General features: G+C 45.9%; 1 protein-coding gene across 2 annotated transcripts in view; it reads right to left on the bottom strand.

Moving 5' to 3' along the window:
* Nucleotides 1-19,949, bottom strand: part of Cars1 (cysteinyl-tRNA synthetase 1) — a 56,448-nt gene that overhangs the window by 25,113 nt on the left and 11,386 nt on the right. For both annotated transcript variants that reach the window (XM_059264125.1, XM_059264116.1), the window contains 5 exons: nt 19,584-19,675; nt 18,261-18,349; nt 17,531-17,627; nt 16,817-16,915; nt 15,407-15,556 (listed from right to left, as the gene is read on the bottom strand). In XM_059264125.1, the coding sequence (XP_059120108.1) occupies nt 15,407-15,556; nt 16,817-16,915; nt 17,531-17,627; nt 18,261-18,349; nt 19,584-19,675 (527 nt within the window). The remainder of the gene's footprint in view (nt 1-15,406; nt 15,557-16,816; nt 16,916-17,530; nt 17,628-18,260; nt 18,350-19,583; nt 19,676-19,949) is intronic.

Raw genomic sequence — 19,949 nt, 5'->3', positions numbered from 1 at the left:
GACTTAAGCATCCAGACTACCCATTTGAGAAGGCCTGGCGGATGTGCCAATTAAGCTTAACTTCCTCCTATCTCAAATCTTACCTCTAGTTCCAGATCTCCCTTTAACTATCACCAGAGGCATTTAGCAGTACACAAGTTGCCTAGCAACCGAGCACATCTTCCCCCACCCTGCAGAAAAAAAATGGCAGACAGCTTGGACAGATGGGAGCCAAAGGAAAAAAGAAGACAGTTTTATTTTCTCCCATTGACCTAGCAACTTATAGATTTTTAACATTTTCTACCAATCACGTTTAAGATTACAGTTGAGCACACAAGATCCCTCTTCTTAGATATTACCCGAATTTAGCCTTTAGTTAATTCATTAGTCACTTCCCTTTTGGACTGCAAATGATAATTAACAATTACTGCCCCTCTGTGTGATTCTTATCACCCCTCCATTGACACTGGAAACCTGGTGGTCACTGCCTGAGGAAAATTCTTACCTGCCTTTATGACTCAGTAGAATTTAAGCCTGGTGACCTTGCTCAAACAAGGGGATTGCTATTGCTTGGGTTTATAACTGGACTCCTGAGAGACTTGGGGAGACCGGAGAGATGGAGAACAGAGAGGGACAAGGAGGATTTTGTCCAGAGAGAATGGGGGGTGGTGGTGGTGAGGATGTAAGCCTAAGTTAGATCTATGGATAAAGTTATTATTGAGGTCTGAGATATATAAGCTTTAGGAATGGACTTATATGCCTTAATACAAGAGTCTGCAGACCTCCCCAGAAGGTACACTGGGGCTAAATATAGGTTGTAGCTCCTCTGCTGTACAAGGTATTAATGTCGCCCCAGGGGTGTGCGATTCTGACTTTTCTGGAGAGATTAAGATCAACAACCCCCTACAAAAACAGTTCAGATTCATGCAGGGCAGTGCCTAAGGAAGCTGCTGGTGTGGATTCTAGTGATACGGCCTTCTGGGTTCAGGAAATTAAATATTCCAAACCACCTAAACACTTAAAAGAGAGGAAAAAAAAAATAACTGACTTGCTAGACATAAGCACGGACATTTCTTACATTTCAGGAAAAGATTGGCCAAGTACTTAAGACGACTATTACTCCTTTGTCTCTTATAGGCCTAGGTCAACCTAGTATTATTGCTAACAGCTCAAAAATATTAAGATGGTCAAATAGATAAAATTATGGCATATTCTGCCCATATGTCATCCTCCATACCTAACACACTATGGAGAAGAGACATGCTGTAACTAATGGATGTACCATTAATCTCTGCTGTGGACTAATATCATTTCAAATGCTACAGATGGGTTTTAAACTTAAAAGAACTTGGATAAACAAACCCAAGGCATAACTGAGCCCATTATTACAGAAATCATAAATGAAAGACATGGCCTAAGGCATCAAAATTCATCCTAGGGGCCACTGTCCACTGTTGACCCCATTACTTGTAAATCTGATGCTCCTATCTGGGTTAAGCAATGACCTTTAAATGCAGAGAGAACTGTAATTGCAACTTGTCTGGTGGAGGAAAAACTTAAATATTGGGCATACAAAGCCCCCCACCAGCCCTTAAATCACCCCAATATTTTCTACTTAGAAAAATCAGGCTTATAGACTGTTACAAGACCTTAAGAAATTAAATAAAATTTATTAAAACCAAGGGGGAATCTCACAGCCTGGCTTGCCATCTCCCACGGCCATCCCCAGAAATCAAACAATCACCATTGATGTACAAGATTGCTTCGTTACCATACCACCTCACCCTAAAGATGGCCAGCATTTCACTTTTAACTTGCCTACTCACCCTGCCATGATGGAGGCCAAAGATGACATACAGAGCAGGAAATGCGAGTTCTGTTTATCCAGGACTCATTTATTGAGCAGAGTTCCTCTTTTTTTTTTTTTTTTTTTTTTGTTTTTTGAGACAGGATTTCTCTGTGTAGCTTTGTGCCTTTCCTGGAACTCACTCTGTAGTCCAGGCTGGCCTCGAACTCACAAAGATCTGCCTGGCTCTGCCTCCCAAGTGCTGGGATTAAAGGCATGCACCACCACCGCCCGGCCAAGTTCCTCATTTTATATATACAGATTAACTATCAGAACTGTCAATTATAGCTTCCTCATAGTCCCCCAACCTAATAATATATATGTATATACATATATCTTATAATACATTTATTGCACAGATATTATATTTATATCAAACTATGACACTTATGAGTCTATAGATTGGCAGATAGCTCTACAGGATATACTGGCACCTTTTCTTATGTCTGTCCAACAATTACAAATTTTCTCCCTATGGAAGCTCACCACGAGGCTTACATCCTTATGATTTATGGTTATGAAATAAGAGATAATACACCACTTATTTCACTGCTTTTCAATTTAGGGAATACCTAGAGCTCATATATAGACAACGGCCTTACATATACTTCAAGAGCTCTTAAGAATTGGTGCTTAATTTTTCATATCTCCCACTACAGGCATTCCTTATTACCCCCAGGCCAAGCCACAAAGTTATACCTAAGCCTCTATGATCGTCTCACTGGTATTTGAAAAGGTCCTGATGTTTTCATAATGTCAGGAAGAGGATATGCTTACTTGTCTTCACAGGACATTGATCTGCCTTTATGAATCCTGGACTGCCTGGTCACACCAAATGGCTAGACCGCTACAGGACAAAGGCTTGCTCCTAGCTGACAGTCTGATTACAGGCTGTTATTTACCTCTAGATTCTTAAATACTGAGCTTTGAATATGAATAAATTGATACAATTCCAGATCCTTTTGCTGAACTGTTCATCAATGATATAAAACTTACAGAAATATGATTAGAAGTAATAATTCTGTTCTAAATGTATTTTATTAATTTTTGTCAAAAGACAAATGAGATTTGAGATAGATATAAATGATACATTTCAGATTTCATTCTCTGGCTATCCTGATTTTTTTTTTTTTTTTTTTTTTTTTGGTTTTTTGAGACAGGGTTTCTCTGTGTAGCTTTGCGCTTTTCCTGGAACTCACTTGGTAGCCCAGGCTGGCCTCGAACTCAGAGATCCGCCTGGCTCTGCCTCCCGAGTGCTGGGATTAAAGGCGTCCGCCACCACCGCCCGGCTGTTGTTGTTTTTTTTGGTTTTGTTTTTTGTTTTTTTGTTTTTTTGTTTTTCAAGACAGGGTTTCTCTGTGTAGCTTTGCACCTTTCCTGGATCTCGCTCTGTAGACCAGGCTGGCCTCGAACTCACAAAGATCCGCCTGGCGGGCTGGAGAGATGGCTCAGAGGTTAAGAGTACCGACTGCTCTTCAAGAGGTCCTGAGTTCAATTCCCAGCAACCACATGGTGGCTCACAACCATCTGTAATGAGATCTGATGCCCTCTTCTGTGTACATAATAAATAAATAAATCTTAAAAAAAAAAAAAAAAAAGATCCGCCTGGCTCTGCCTCCCGAGTGCTGGGATTAAAGGCATGCGCCACCTGATGTTTTGTTGGGACTCCAAGGATTCATAATTTTGCTCTGACAAAATTTACCACTGTTATACTGCTAACATGTCTAAGATTTTGTCTATTAAGAAGGTTCTTATAAGCTCTAGGAGATCAGAATTTGCCAATGCTCACAAGCCAAGAAGGACTGGGAGGAATGCAACTTAACTACAGTTTTTATCTCCCACTTACAAAATTTCTTTTTCTTCTCTGGGGCTGGGAGGAGCTTTCCCTCTCCCTGGCCTTGTATCCCCTTCTCTCATGTGCTAACCACACATTGAATATTCCATAGGTACACCTAAGAGAAAAGGTTTCCTCTTTAAAACTCCTCGGCTGCATGTTCTACCATGAATACATATATTTATTTCCAGCAGAAATTCTTTTTTTTTTTCCTTTGGTTTTTCGAGACAGGGTTTCTCTGTGTAGCTTTGCGCCTTTCCTGGATCTCGATCTGTAGACCAGGCTGACCTCGAACTCACAGAGATCCGCTTGGCTCTGCGTCCCGAGTGCTGGGATTAAAGGCGTGCGCCACCACCGCCCGGCTCCAGCAGAAATTCTAATCATTTAAAGAGTTACAGATTTTCGGGCTGGAGAGATGGCTCAGAGGTTAAGAGCACTGGCTGCTCTTGACTGCTCTTCCAGAGGTCCTGAGTTCAAATCCCAGCACCCACATGGTGGCTCACAACCATCTGTAATGAGATCTGGTGCCCTCATCTGGCCTGCAGGGATACATGCATACAGAACACTGTATATGTAATAAATAAATCTTAAAAAAAAAAAAAAAAAAAAGTTACAGATTTTCATCCTCTGGACCACGGACATGCTGTCTAGCTGCTGTGTGCTGACAGATGTGCTGTCCGGCTGAACCCTGCATCACCCCCTCCAGCCCATGAGACAGAAAACTCTGCTATACTGCGTGTCTCACAGAGCCTGAAACAGCCTGCGCTTCCTGGGTTTCCACTGCATTCCGGGCCTCAAGACTCTCACAGCTTCACCCCCTATCAGCAGGAAATAACCATGAGAGACTAGGTAAGCTTCAGCTGCAGCCTTGGTCCCACAGGTGCTCAGACTAACTCAGGTAACTCTTTAACTATGCCTCCTTAAAATACAGGTTAACCAAATTTATACCACTAACCAAAGATTAATAGATAGTTAATGTTCCAAACTAACCATTTCTTTTTGACAAGTCACAATCATAGTATTCAGACACTTTTGACCATATTATGCTATACTAGCTCGTATACTAGCTATACTCTGCTCCCTTACAAGGACAGAGATGTTCTAACTATATACAACTATACCTAAGAGATGGTTAAACTAATTCTCAGCCTGACATCTATATAAACTATTGATTATAAGTATATATAGTACTGATACAATATTGATTAAATATCAATATTAATCATTACTTATCATTTTCAAGTCATCTCCAAATTTAAGTTTTATCAATGTTAATCATTACTTAACATTTTCAAGTCATCTTCAAATTTAAGTTTATCTACATATTCACTGCCCTAGAGAGAATTAAACATTCTCCTTTTTTTACTAAACGAAAAAACGGGAACTGCTGTGGGACACAGAAATATATCATAAGAACTGAGCTGGTTATGGCAAAGTCACTACCTGAAGGGATCAAGGAATTCTTTCAAAGGAAGCCAAATTCCAAGAAGCTTTCGGTGTTACTTGGCTTGTTATATATATATCAGTTGTCTTCTGTTATGAAAATCATGTGTGCCTTCATAGTTTCCCCAATTGATTTTTCCCTAAGAAGGGCTAACAGTGTGGACTGATCACTCTCTGGATATACACATTCCAGGTATTTGGAGAACAGCCTCAGGAAAGGCTTCCTCTGGAATCAGATATTTCCCTTAGCCACTTTCAATGACTAACAGTAATAACAGTCCACAAGCTAGTTTCCTGATTTAAGGTAAATTCCACAAGGAGACACCACCTAGGTCAGGTGGACGTTAATAGCTTTACACAATTTAGCTCGGACCCTCCTTTCTTACGGTCTTATTAACTTCATAGACCTTTAACTCCTTATCTAACCACTTCTAGGAATATTTAGATAACCTTCCATGCTGACAGCTATGCTCAGCCAGAACCCCAGTTCAAGCCTCCCTGTAATTATCATCATTGGCAGCATCTGGCCAGGTCCATCCCCAGATGGAGGAAAGTACCTTATCAGAGATACCTCTGTACCCTCTAAGAACAGACTTAAGCATCCAGACTACCCATTTGAGAAGGCCTGGCGGATGTGCCAATTAAGCTTAACTTCCTCCTATCTCAAATCTTACCTCTAGTTCCAGATCTCCCTTTAACTATCACCAGAGGCATTTAGCAGTACACAAGTTGCCTAGCAACCGAGCACATCTTCCCCCACCCTGCAGAAAAAAAATGGCAGACAGCTTGGACAGATGGGAGCCAAAGGAAAAAAGAAGACAGTTTTATTTTCTCCCATTGACCTAGCAACTTACAGATTTTTAACATTTTCTACCAATCACGTTTAAGATTACAGTTGAGCACACAAGATCCCTCTTCTTAGATATTACCCGAATTTAGCCTTTAGTTAATTCATTAGTCACTTCCCTTTTGGACTGCAAATGATAATTAACAACTACTGCCCCTCTGTGTGATTCTTATCACCCCTCCATTGACACTGGAAACCTGGTGGTCGTCACTGCCTGAGGAAAATTCCTTACCTGCCTTTATGACTCAGTAGAATTTAAGCCTGGTGACCTTGCTCAAACAAGGGGATTGCTATTGCTTGGGTTTTTATAACTGGACCTCCTGAGAGACTTGGGGAGGACCGGGAGAGATGGAGAACAGAGAGGGACAAGGAGGATTTTTGTCCAGAGAGAATGGGGGGGGGGGGGTGAGATGGAAGATGAGGAAGAGGTCAGATGGGGAAAGTACTAGCTGGGTAAGAACGAGATTGATAAGGACCTAGATGAGGCAGAATTAAGACGAGAGAATTAAGATAGAACTTAGAGGGAGCAGTAGACGAATATAGAGAGAAATCAGGCAAGAAAGGAGCTAAAGGAGAATAGAAGCTTGTAGAGAGAGAACTGACACAGAATAATAAAGTGTATGGACTAAGAGTTTTCGTGTACATAAGATTCATTTCTTTTTATCAAAGATTAATTATCAGCTGGTTGTAGATTCTTCCCAGACCCTGGGGAGGGGACTATCGAGGGGCTGGACTCCCATAGTCCCTCGATAAAACAGCTGTCCCAGAAAACAGGTCACTAAGTGAGGGGACAGAGGTAGGCTCAGGAATTTGGCCTGCCTGGGAAAAATGGCACGAAGCTGAGAGAAAGCAGAGACAGGATTTTCAAGTCCATGCTGGCCATCCAGCAAAGAGGCCAGTGGGGCCTGGTTTATTTCTAGGGACTATAAGTCGCCTTCCACATGACAGGAGACAAAAATACCTCATAGCAAAAAAACTTGAAACCCACAATCAGATGGCCTCAAAATGTATAAACATGGAAGTGATAAAGAAGACTGGATTTTAGCTCTAACTCCAGCAGTGAGGACCTGCAGGAAGTATGAAGTGTTGCGCCCCCCACCCAGCAGGTATGAGACAGAAAACAAAAGCACAGGCTCTTCTTAGCTCCAGACTCTGGTGTCCAGAGGGAATGTGAGGTCGTGACAGCAGCCAGGAGAGCAGGGCTCAGCAGAGAGGATACAGAGTTGGACAGGCCATGGAGCCAGCAATGTGACAGATAATTAAAGAGGCTGGTGGGCCTCACCAGGGAACAACTCCCAGAGGACCAGTCATCATGCTTTACCTCTAGGAACCCCACCAGGTTTCTCACGTTTGATACTGAGAAAAATGGGCTTGTGTTTGCCTGTGGTTACAATGGAAGGTTTTTTGAAGCAGAAAAGAAAAGCCTGCTTGCCTGCCTGCCTGCCTGCCCTGGGCTTCATGTCGTCCCCCAGAAGCCAGGCTGCAGACATAGCCAGTGCTGACACTGTGAGAAGCGGGGCTAACAGGTGTTTAGGTCACCTGCCTTTGGTAAACAAATTAATGTGCACTGTGTAAGGGTCAGAAGTGGTCTTCCCCACACACACCCTCTCTTTCCATTCTGCCCCTGAGAGTGGATGATGGAGGATACCTTGGTCCTGAACTTCCCAGGCTCAGGAATTATAAGGAATAGATTTCTGTACTTTATAGCTTACCAAGACTCAAGTGTTCTGGGATAGCCACACACAGTGACCTGTGACACTGACTTCAGGAGAGCTATTTAACCAATGAGGAACCTGCCAGAGCTTCATCAGAGCAGAGAATAGACCTGGAAGAAGGAAATCTGGCCAGCTCCGATCAGTTTGTTCCAGATAAGCAGAGAAACTAACTAAAGACTACTGGTAAGGGTCACAGTGCAGGCAGAGATGTCATTATGTATAAAGAAGAGGCCCCAGGGTTGCCTCTCAGCACTAACAGACTATGAAGAACAGGAGTTTGAGGCCAGCCTGGTCTACAGAGTGAGTTCCAGGACATCCCGGGCTACACAGGGAAACCCTGTCTCAAAAAACAAAACAACAAAAAAGCCAAGAGCCACAAAATGAACAGCATCCTCCACCCCCACCTCCCACCCCAGACCCAAAGCATCAGGGCCAACTAAGGACTCCTGAAACTGAGCCGTTAGCACTTTTCTCCTTATAGGTCGGTTCCCTCAGGAATTTGTCACAGTAACACAAAACTGACACATAAAACCACCAACCTTATTTTAAAAAAGAAGAAAGAAAACCCACTCAGCATGAGTTGGTGAGATGGTTCAGCAGATAAGGACACTTGCTACCAAGGTTGATGCCCTGAGTTCAGTCACTGGGACCCACGTGGTGGAAGGAGAGAATCAACTCCTGCAAGTTGTCCTCTGACTTCCTTGTTCATACAGTGGGATGTGCACCCACCCTGACAAATAAATAAAAACATAATTGAAAAAAATCACTCAACAAATTGGTATAGTAGTGTGGTGGTTAGAAGGAGGATGTCCCGCATAGACACAGGTATTTGAAAACTTGGTCCCTGATGGTGGTGCCATTTGGGGAGGTGGAAGTTCATCAGTGGGGATGGGCTTTAGGAGTTTATAGAATCACTCCACTTCCAGTTTGCTCTCTCAGCTTCCTGCTCTGGCTCCCTGTTGCCATGCCTCCCCCATCATTATGGACTTTCCTTCTGGAAACATAAGCCATCACTCTGCACCACACCCCCAAACTCCTTCCTTAAGTTGCTTTTGTTCATGGTGGTTTATCACAGGAACTGAAACGTAACTGCTACAAGTGGCAATGGACAACTGGAGATCCACATTTTTCTTTTAATGTGCATTGGTGTTTTGCCTGCATGTATGTATGTTAAGGGCGATGGATGCCCTGGAACAGGAGATACAGACAGTTGTGAGCTGCCATATGGGTGTGGGTAATCGAACCTGGAAGAGCATCCAGTGCTCCTAACCACTGAGTCATTGTCCAGCCCTAAGAGATCAACATTTTAAAAAATGTTCTTTAAAGTAGCTCCATGGGCTGGAGAGATGGCTCAGAGGTTAAGAGCACTGACTGCCCTTCCAGAGGTCCTGAGTTCAATTCCCAGCAACCACATGGTGGCTCACAACCATCTGTAATGAGATCTGGTGCCCTCTTCTGGCCTGAAGTCATACATTCTGTATACATAATAAACAAACAAACAAACAAATAAATAAATAAATAGAAAGAAAGAAAGAAGCTCCAAAACAGTCATGAAAAGGTGCTTGGTAACACATTCCATCAATGAACTCAAATTAAAGCACAGCAGAGCCAGGTGGATCTCTGTGAGTTCTAGGCCAGCTTACTTTACATAGTGAGTTCTAGGACAGCCAGGGCTAAAGAAAGGTCTTGTCTCAAAATAAAATAAAACACAGCACAGGGGCTGGAGAGCACTTGCTGCTGAGCCATGATGACCTAAATTTGAATCTCAGCACCCATAACGGGTAGCTCTCAATTGCCTGTCACCGCAGATCCAGGGATTGGACTCCCTCTTCCGACTGCTGCACAAACATGCACACATACCAAAAAGTAAGTAAGTAAACCCAACCCAATTCCCATAAGCCCCACACCTACGATGGTGGCAGAGTCTTCTGGACTCTGCTGATGACACCGCAGTGGGGACTCTCTCAAGGCCAGTGGAGCTCAGAATGGTGCCAACACTTTAGAAGACAGTGGGAAGCTTCGAAAGAAATAAGCATTCGTTTGCCGAATGATCTGGCAAGCACATTCACTGTTATTTATCCAAAAGAACTGAAAACTTAGGTCCACACAAAGCCCACACACAGCTGTCTATAGCAGCTTTATTCCTAACTGCCAGACCTGGAAGCAAGACACCACTCAGATAAATGAATGGGCGCACCTAGACAATAGGATATGGAATATTAGTCAGTGCTAAAAAGACATGAGCTATGAGGCCATGAACAACTTAGAACACAGATTTCTAAGAGAAGCAGCGGTACTGTGAAATAATTACACAACACTCGTCTCTAGTTTCTTACACAAAGCCTCTAACTAGTTTGGAATTTCCTGGGTGAAGGAGCACCTTTTGTGCCATTGAGGGCACAGCCTTGAAGTGGGGTCTGCTTGTCAAGAGAGTTCCAGCCGCCAAGGTTTCAAAAGGAGAGGAGGATGGAAGGCTGAGCTGATTATCAGTGGCTTTCGACAGACTAATCAATCATACCTGCATCATGAAGGCCCACAAGAAACCAAAGAAAGTGGGTTGTGGTGGTCACATGTGTAATTCCAACACTTAGGAAGCTGAGGCAGGAGGATAATCAGTTTGGAGCTAGACTGGACTTTGAAAAGACCCTATGTCAATAAACAAAAACAAAAAAACAAACAAAACAACAACAAGAAAAACCCCACAAAAAAGCCAAAGAACACGGTTGGGAAGTTCTGGGTAGCTGAAGCTGGGCGTGCAGGAGTGGTGACCTGGCTGGGCCTCAGCCTCTGCATGCTTTACTAATAAGTCAGTGAATGCATCTCAGTTGTTTCCCTGAGTTCGGTGACTGGTCCTGGCAAACTGACTGAAGCTGAGGAGGACTATGGGGACCCTGGAGTCACAGCTGACTAGTCACAAGGTAGGTGACAGCTTATTACTCGGGGTTGGCAGGTGAAGTTGTGAGGCCTTCACCTCCCAGGCTCGGAGGCCATCTTCACTGAGTGTCAGAACTGAATGAACTGCAGGGTGTCTGACAGATGTCTCTGGAGGACTGGTGGTGGCATGTATGGAGGTGAGGAGGGGGAATCTCTCACATTTTGGTGTGAAGCCAGTCTGGAAAGGCACATTCCGTGCAACTGCAACCCAGTCACTCCTGGGGAAGGCTCGTCTATGGAGACACATGAAGTTCAGCAGCGACCAGGAGCTCAGGGGAGAGAGGAGCAGGTGGAGCGCCCACAGCCTTAGCTCTGTGGTGGATCCAAGTCCTTACCCATGGGTCCAAACCCACAGGACACACAGCACATGTGGTCACCTGTGTAATCCCAACGTTAGGAAGCTGACTGTAAAGCCAAATAACCACTTATCAAAGCAGGCTGCCAGATGGTAACAAAGGCATGACTCTGGTGGGGTGCTGCTCATGGGAGCAGCTGTGCAGGGAGCAGGAACTACATGATACCTCTCATTTTTTATGTGACTCAGAGCCTAGCCTAAAAATACCTTTTTGTTTGTTGATTTGTTTGAGACAAAGTCTCACTTCATAGACCAGGCTGGCCTAGAACTCTCAGAGCTCCATCTGCTGGGTCTAAAGGCATGGTAAAAATAAGATCTTTAAGAAGCAAACAGCCAGGCCTGGTAGCACAGACACAGTAAGACCCTGTCTCCAAAAAACAAACAAACAAAAAACAAAACAACAAAAAACCCACTTAAAACAGAAAATGAGCTCCACCTATTAAGGAGTAAGACAAAACAGAGCAGAGAATGAAGGCTGGGATGGAGAGATGGCTTGCTCTTCCAGAGGACCCAGGTTCAGTTCCCAGCACTCCAGGGCTCACAACAACTCCATTTCCAGGAGATCCAATACCCTCTTCGGACTTTCATAGACTCCTGTATACATGTAGTGCTTATAAACTCACCCAGGCACACATACACATAAACTTACAAAATTTTTTACAAAAACAATAAAATTTAAAAAAAAAATCTTAAAAAAAAAAAAAAAAAAAAGAAAGGAAAGAGGCAATAAAGAATGGGCAAGGATTGGTGCTGCAGACAGAGCCAGAGGATCAACAGACCTAGAGGCTGGTCTGGAATGTTCCACATGCCACAGGATACCACCAACATTTGCTTCCTCTCAGACTGGCAGTAGGTGCTCCTGCTGGGCTGGACAGTACAACTGACAGAGTCTACATAGGAGACATGCAGAAAGTCCTGATGCCATAGTCCCTGGGAAAGAGGGCATCCCCTGCCTAGGGGAAGGCAGAATCCTCACTTAACCACTCATAAAGTAATGTGCACGACTTCCAGGGGAACTCTAAAACTTTACACCTTTGAAAGAAAACACAGAGGCGGGGGTGGGGTGGGGGGTGGGGAGTGTGGGTAGATGGCAGCGGCAGCACACGCCTTTAATCTCAGCACTCAGGAGGCAGAGGTAGACAGATCTCTGTGAGTTCGAGAGGCCAACCTGGGCTACAGAGTGAGTTCCAGGAAAGGCACCAAAACTACACAGAGAAACTCTGTCTCAAAAAACAACAACAACAACAAAAAAAAAAAAAAGAAAGAAAAGAAAAGAAAGAAAGAAAGAAAGAAAGAAAGAAAGAAAGAAAGAAAGAAAGAAAGAAAGAAAACACAGGAGAATGGTGGGGCAGATTTCTTGAGACAAAATAATGTTCATTCCCTAAAAAGGAAAGGGCTGCGTATAGTGGAGCAGGCTTGCAATCCAAGCACTCGGAAAATGAGGCATGGAGCTGAATTCCAGGCCACAAAGAGTTCTAGGCTAGCTTGAGATACATAGTGAGACCCAAGACTCAAACAACAGGGATAAATCTGGATGAAAACTAAGGCTCTCTGCTCACTGAAAAGCAGTGGCAGGAAGGCTGTTAGACAGGCATGCTAGCAATGGAGTTAAGTGAAAAGCTTCGGTGGGCAGATATGGTAGGATGCTTACAAACCATTCAGAAAAAAGCCAACAACCCCAGAAGGGGCAGGACAGGGGTCCAAATCACCACACACAAGAAAGCAGCAAAACTGTCTCAGGAGACTTTGGGAGAGGTACCCAAGTCATAGGTGTTACCTCCAAACACTCACTTGACTGATACAAAGGAAAGAAGGGGAGACCAGTGAGCCAGGTGAAGGTGCACGTGCTGGGTGTGGCCATTGGTGAACTCACAAGCATCTATGTGAGAAGGAACAAGGCTGCCACCTTGAGGACGGCCAGGTTCCCTCTGCTGAGCAGCTGGTGCCTGGCCCTGCTGCAGCAGCCCCCATGGGCTCTGCTCTAACACTGGAGACCGCGGGGATGGAGCCCTCGCTTTGTTTCCTGGAGTCTAAGCTGTTGACTGTGCTGATGTAGAAACCACAGCCCTGACAGCTGAGGCTCCTGTGGGCTTCCCTGGGAGATGCGGTTCCTACAGGGCTGATCTTTCCAGGGCAGCACGTGCTGTGTCCTGGGTGTAGGTCGATTCAGAGCTGTGTATGAAATCTTGTGTATGGAATCTTGCAGCATCTGCCTATTCTCAGCATGATGGTGTTTCACCTGTGTCGCTGTGACCAATCTCAGAAACAATACAACTCCACACAAGCCCCCTGGATCCTTCAGAGAACCTGGGAATGTAGGTCAGTGTTGGGGACTCCCAAAAGTCCTCCAAATATATGGTCTAATACTCAGCAATTCTATATGCTAGAATATGTCCTAAAGAAACTCTGAGGAACTTGCAGAGGCAACACACCACATACAGTTTACACAAGGATACACAACAGCACTGGCAGCTGGGAAATGCAATCATAGGCCACAAGAGGGACTGCCTCCCACACACTGGGATGGCTGTTATCAAAGGCGTAGGGCACCAAGCACTGGTGAGAATGCACAAATGTGCTGTGTAAACAGAAAGGCATTCCTGAGGATGCTGAACAGAGAATCCAAGTAGGATCGTGCAATTCCACTCTGGCACATGCGAAAAACTTTTAAAGGCAGGTAGGGTCTGAAACAAACACGTGCACACTATGTTTCAGCAATACACCAGCAAACAGTACAACAACACAGGAGTGGACAGCCAGTGTCCATGGCACAATGGAAGGCCATTTCCCTTAAATGGATAGAAATGCTGGCCTACCCTGCAACATGGATGAACCTGGAAGGCACCATGCTGAGAGAAGCCAGTCACAAGAATTAGGACTCCTTGCTCAAGGTCCCTAAACAGTCAGACAAAGAAGGCAGGATGCTGGGGCTAGGAAAAGGCCTGGGCAACCAGAGCTTTATAGGTAGCTTCCATTTGAGAATGTGGCAAGCTCTAGTGGTGGATGGTGGGTACAGCAGCACACAAGTGTGGCTGCTCCGGCTGGAGAGGTGGCTCAGAGGTTAAGAGCACGGGCTGTTCTTCCAGAGATCTGGTGCCCTCTTCTGGCGGACAGGGGTACATACAGATAGAACAACACTGTATACATAATAAATTAAAAAAAAAAAAGTGTGGCTGCTCCTAGTACTGAGATATGTGTGCTTACAGGGCTAAGATGAAAGCTTTTTTGTTTTGTTTGTTTGTTTTCTGAGACAGGGTTTCTCTGTGTAACAGCTCTGGCTGTCCTGGAACTCACTTTGTAGACCAGATTAGCCTCAAACCCACAGAGATCCACCTGCCTCTTCCTCCTGAGTGCTGGGATTAAAGGCATGGGCCACCACCACACGGCTAAGACGGCAGTGTTTATGTTACATATATCATCAGGACTTTTCAAGCACACACACAGTCTCCATGTATAGCACAGGCTGACCTGGAACTGGCTACAATCCTCCTCCCTCAGTCTCCTGAGTGCTGGAATGTGTGACATTTTTTAAGATGGGTACTGGTAGAAGAACTGGGGAAAGACTTTAGTGGGACTATTGGTCACCAGACTGCAGGCTTCAAAAGCATGAGAGAGAAACTTGCCCCAGAGGAATGGCAATAACATGTGGGCCCATCTCAAAAACACAACCTGAGGGAAAGCACATGGCCCTCATGGTTATCAACATGGACTCCTCATAAACATCAGAATCTGTCATGCAGGAACACAGAAGAGAGAAATCCTAACAGAAAAAGTGAGCAAAAGGTAGAACGGTCAGCTCAGGTGGGGCCCCGAGTGGGACACAAGCCTGTAACACAGAAGCCAGGTCTCTCCTGAGCACGCACACCTTTGTGCTGCCTGATGACCTGCAGCCATGTTCCTCCTGTCTGGTTACAGAGTGGCCAGCAGGGGGTGCTAGCACAAAGGGGAAGGGCCGTCTGTGTTCGGAGAGCTACTATGGTAGGACAGAGGGCAGGATGCCTTCACTTTTGTCTCAAGGAGGCTTTTTCAGGAGTGGGAGAGTTGGCAACTACGGCAGCCCCGGCTCCACTGCCAACTACAAGTTGCTGCTCACTTCTCCTTCAATTGCCGGCTCTGCTTTCTGCTACCAAGAAATGTGGGGGAAGATCCAGTGGATAATTGTGGAGTGGGAAAACAGATGGCTGTTTCACAAGTGGAAGGAGGGAGCACGGGGAAAGAGAGTTGCAATATGGGCTCACAGGGAAGCCAAAGCCAAGTTCAATTCCCGTGGTGCTGAGCCCCATGCCTGGGGAATGGGGCCCCAGAGGCTGGGGCTCCCAGGTAGGACGGGACACTAGCTGAGCCCTAAGAACGGAGCCGCGGGTCTGGGTCGCATTGACTCTGAATGTGGATCAATCTTGTGCAGAGTATGACATTTTATACAAATGGTTGTTCAGGACCCAGGAGAGCTCACCTGCACGTGGCTTTCTACTTCCTCTTCAGAGGGGCTGGAGTGCACAGCCTGCTCCAGTGGTTCTGTGGCAAGCTTCACAGAGCTCTGGATCCGCTCTAGCATCTGCCTCTTGTCGGGGTCTGTTGTCTCACTTAACTTCACTGAAAATGGCTACAACCATAAGAACACACCAAATATGTCAGGCACAGTGCAGAACCCCACTTCCTAAAGCTGACTCAATGCATCAGAGCACTGTGTGCCCTGGTGTCCAGACTTTTAAGTCCCAACCCAGGCAAATCTGCTGCCTTTCTTCATGTGTGTCTAGATAGGATGCTTAACTTTACTGAGCAAGTTGCCCCCCCCCATACAAAATGGGTATAACAAAATGTACATCTAGCAAGCCCCAATAGCTGGCGGCCACCTCTATGTCAAGGGTGCCCCTGCTCCCCCAGCTCCCAGCCCTGTCAGCCCAAAGACAGCTATGCTCTAACTCCAGGCCTAATTTCTTCTCAGGGACAATGCCATGAGCATCCCAGCAGCTGTTATTATAGTTGCTAAGGATGGACTATGACAGGAAGCAGAATGATCCATTCTCACCATATATGATGGTTTAAAGGAGAAATGGTTCCCACAGGTTCTGGGAGTTGAACACTCGGTCCGAACGCAGTGGTGCTGTTTAGGGAGGTTTAGGAGGTGCAGCCTTGCAGGAGAAAGGACGTCACTGGGGCAGGCTCGGAGAGCTTAAAACCACGCCTTTCTACTTGCAGTTTGCTTCCTCTGCTTTGTGCTTCTGTTTGAGTACGGGAACTCTCAGCTTCCTGCTCCTGTTAACATGCCTGCTAACTGCTGTCATGCCTCCCTGTCATGATGGGCTCATCATTCTGGAACCATAAGCCAAAATCAACTTCTATTAAGTTGCCTCCGTCATGGTGTTTTACCTCAGCAATAGGAAAATAACTAAGACACTGTAATATAAGAATCTATGCATTAAAAGGAGGCTCATTCAGAGTAAAGGTGTGAAACTGAGAGAACATACTTCCTCAGTGGAGGTTACAGCACTGTGAATGTGACAAGGACTTAGAGATCATGTGTCTGCATTGTGGTCAGAAGTGGGCATCAGATTGCTTATGACCCCAGCACTGAGGACCAGACAGCAGTTCAGTCCAGACCAAAAGGGATGGAGATAGATCAGATACTTCCCCTAAGTGACAGGAGGGCCACCTACTCCACATCATATGCTGCAGAACTCTGCCCTGGTGACTGTCTCATGAGCCTGGCAGGGGTGACAACCTGCTGTAGCTTTGGTACCCCAATGCAGCAGGTTTGAGTATTGCCTTGGAAATGACTGCCAGGTTAAACCCCATCCTAGACAAGGGCCTACACAGGGCCTAAGAGGCACAAGGAGGAGGCAGGATGGTGTTGAGGGCCTACCTTCAGGGCAGCATGGACATCCTTCAGGAGCTGAGCAGCTGGGGGTTTCTTTTCCCGATACTGTTCAAACAGGTAGTTCTGCCGTGCCCGCCTGATGATCTGCCAAGGTGGGAGACTGATAACAATCAGAGTCCACTCCCTCCCATGTGTAGAACACTGCTCACACTGCAACTCTGAGCGAGGGCGAAGGGGAATGGGGGCAGCCACAGGTCCTAAACAGTGTGGCACTGTGGGACACTATTACCACCCTCCACCTGTACCTGCAAAGTGTGGCTGAGGTCTGTCAATTTCTGGGTGTCTAAGGACAGGTCACTGAGGCCCCTACTTCCTCAGCTAGTGAGATACAGAGTGGGCCTGTTCCATAAAGAACCAGGAATTATGGACACTTAGCCAATGATACGAATGTGTAGATATCTAGCAGTATCTACATGCCTATGCAAATGACCCTATATCTACATAAACTGTGTTATCAGTTCACAGCAGGGACTCAGTGTTTATTAGGTCAGACCTGAGCCAGCCTGTCCTTCAGTCCACCTGTCCATCCATGTAGCCCAAGCAGTCCTGTGCAACTCCCTAAGCAGTCCAGACTGGCCTCAAACTCATAATCTGCCTCCTAAGCAATGTTCCGCAGCTGTATTTTCTTATCTGAAAGTCCTGCTTCCTCTCATGTCAGCTATTCAGATCTGACTGTGTTACCTTAGGAACTCCCTTTACCTTATCATCAATGTCCGTGATGTTCATGCAATAAAAGACATCATACTGGAAGTAATCCCTCAGCACCCTCCTCAGGATGTCAAAAGAGATGTAGGACCTAAAACAGTGGAAAGCACAGTTGCCCAGTTGGCACACACTGTCCATGATCTGGACATTCCAAGAAGAGCATGCACAGGCTGAGCACCCTAAAACCAGAAACATCCCCAAATCCCAAGTTTTCTGAGCACTCACATGATGCCACAAATAGAAACTTCCACTCCACTCTATGAAATAATGTTTCATGAACAAAACTGTTAAGAATTAAAATTACCTTTAGGCTATGTATCTAAGATATACATGAAATAAATAAATGCTGTGTTGCAGTGTGGGTTCCATCCCCAAGACCCCTTGTTCCTATGCAAATAGTCCAGAATCTGAAAACCTTGCAGCCCTCAGCACTTCTGGACCAGGTACCTGGGCTAAGGCAACTCAGCTTGTTGGGGCAGGATCCATGGCCTTTACCCCATCAGCCATCACCTGTGAAAAGTCACACCCATGAACGTGTGTGTCTGTGTGTGGCAGGGAAGGGTTACAACCCATTACAGTCTGCATGTCATGGACATATCACATGTCCACTCTGGTAGGGCAGTGTCTGGGTGGATTCCAGGATGGCAACCATAGGCTCTGTGCACATCCCCCTTCCTGCGGTCTTTAATCCTCCAGCAGTGTAGATCCCAGGCACCAGACCTACCTGGCATGTCCCATATGAGATGCATCATAGACAGTCGGCCCACAGCAGTACCACGTCACCTTCTTCCCATCTTGAGGTATAAATACATCCTTGTTAAAAAACAAGGAATGCCATCACCAGAAACTCAAGCAACTCCTCGGCACAGCAAAAGAAGCCACAAACAGCACACTAACTGATTACCTAGGGCCATTTATCTGTGGGCCAGGCTCTACTTTGAATTCACTACCCGCCTACCTCCACCGAAACGAACTTAGATGATAGGCCTGAGCCACAACCAGCAAGACCTTCCTGTCTCCTGTTTCACTGATAAAGTCATGGCACAGTAGGTAAGCTGTGTAGTGGGAGCCTGGCAAGGGCATCCTCACCCCCTCCTCCCTGGGGCCTTTCTCCTCAGAGTGGGTAAGGGAACAAGGTTGCTGTTGTGAAAATGCTTGCTTAACACAAGTTGCAGCTAACAAGTTCCACCCTGAATCCTACCTGCTCCAGACAACTGATGCTGTCTTGTCCAGATAAAGAGCACAAGGCCCTCAGCAGCTAGCCAACACTCTCAGACTTCTCTGGAGGCGTCATCATCAGTGAGTTACATAAGGAGATGGGACCTGTCCCAGACTTATCTCCTGCTTGCTAAGCATGTGTACTCACCAAAAACCCAGCCAGAGGGCTGGAGAAATATGAGTGCATACTTCTTTAAAGGACCCGAATTCAGTTCCTAGCACCCACACTGGGGGACTCACAACCATCTGTAATTGTATCTCCAAGGGATCTGAATCCTCTGACCTTTGTGGGCACTGTATTCATATGCACACACATACCCCCCCATACACATATACATATAATTAAAAATAAAACATTAAAACAACAACCCAGCCCACAACTGGAGAGCTTTCTGGAGCCTGTGTCACCATGGCCATGAGCTAAAGCAGAGCAAATCATGGTAAGCCTATCAGGTCAAGAGCCTGTGCTGGCATCCTGGCACATGCTGGGCTCCAAGCTCCAATACCACCTGGCAGGTTTGCCACTTTGCCTAATCTGCTTGGCTCGGGACAATCTAGACAGCCATGAGTCCTCCTGAAAGCTGCCAGCACTTGGCTTGGCTGTGATGATGACCTTGAACACTCACGCCTGGCCAGCAGGTAGGCTTTCCCAAAGATTGTGTACAAAGTATTTGTGCCCTACTTTCAGAGCACAGCTCTGTCTGGGTTCCAAAGGCCATAGCACAGGAGTAAGAGAAGGACCCTGAATCAAGAGGAGGAAACATGGAGCCATGTGGTTAACAGGCTATGATTTGCTCTGCAAGGGCACAGGGTATCTCATCCTTCTTACCTTGTTCCGGGTGAGGCTATTGTACAAGCGGAGCTTGCAGGGCTCAGTCCCTGCTGGAGGGGTCCACTGAGGCTGCACTCGCCGGCCTTTACCTGGAGGCAGAAGAGCAGACAGGTCACACAGGAGGTCACCACTAGCTCTCAACACCTGGGTTCCACGGTGGAACTGTGATTCTGACACAGGGTCTCACTTTGTAGCCCAGGCCTTCCTGAAACTTTCCTTGTGGTTCAGGCTGGCCTTAAATTCAGGATCCTTTGGCCTCAGCCTCCCTAGTCTGTAATTTTCAGTTCACGTTCTGCATAGTGCTGCATCCCAACAAATAAGGTGTGGTTGCTGCCAGCTCTCAGGATCCTTTGCCTGTGCAAC

The sequence above is a fragment of the Peromyscus eremicus genome, chromosome 1 (assembly GCF_949786415.1).
Source record: "Peromyscus eremicus chromosome 1, PerEre_H2_v1, whole genome shotgun sequence".
Classification (NCBI taxonomy): Eukaryota; Metazoa; Chordata; class Mammalia; order Rodentia; family Cricetidae; genus Peromyscus; species Peromyscus eremicus.
The sequence above is the reverse complement of the archived record's forward strand: the minus strand, read 5'-3'. Positions and strand labels throughout refer to the sequence as shown.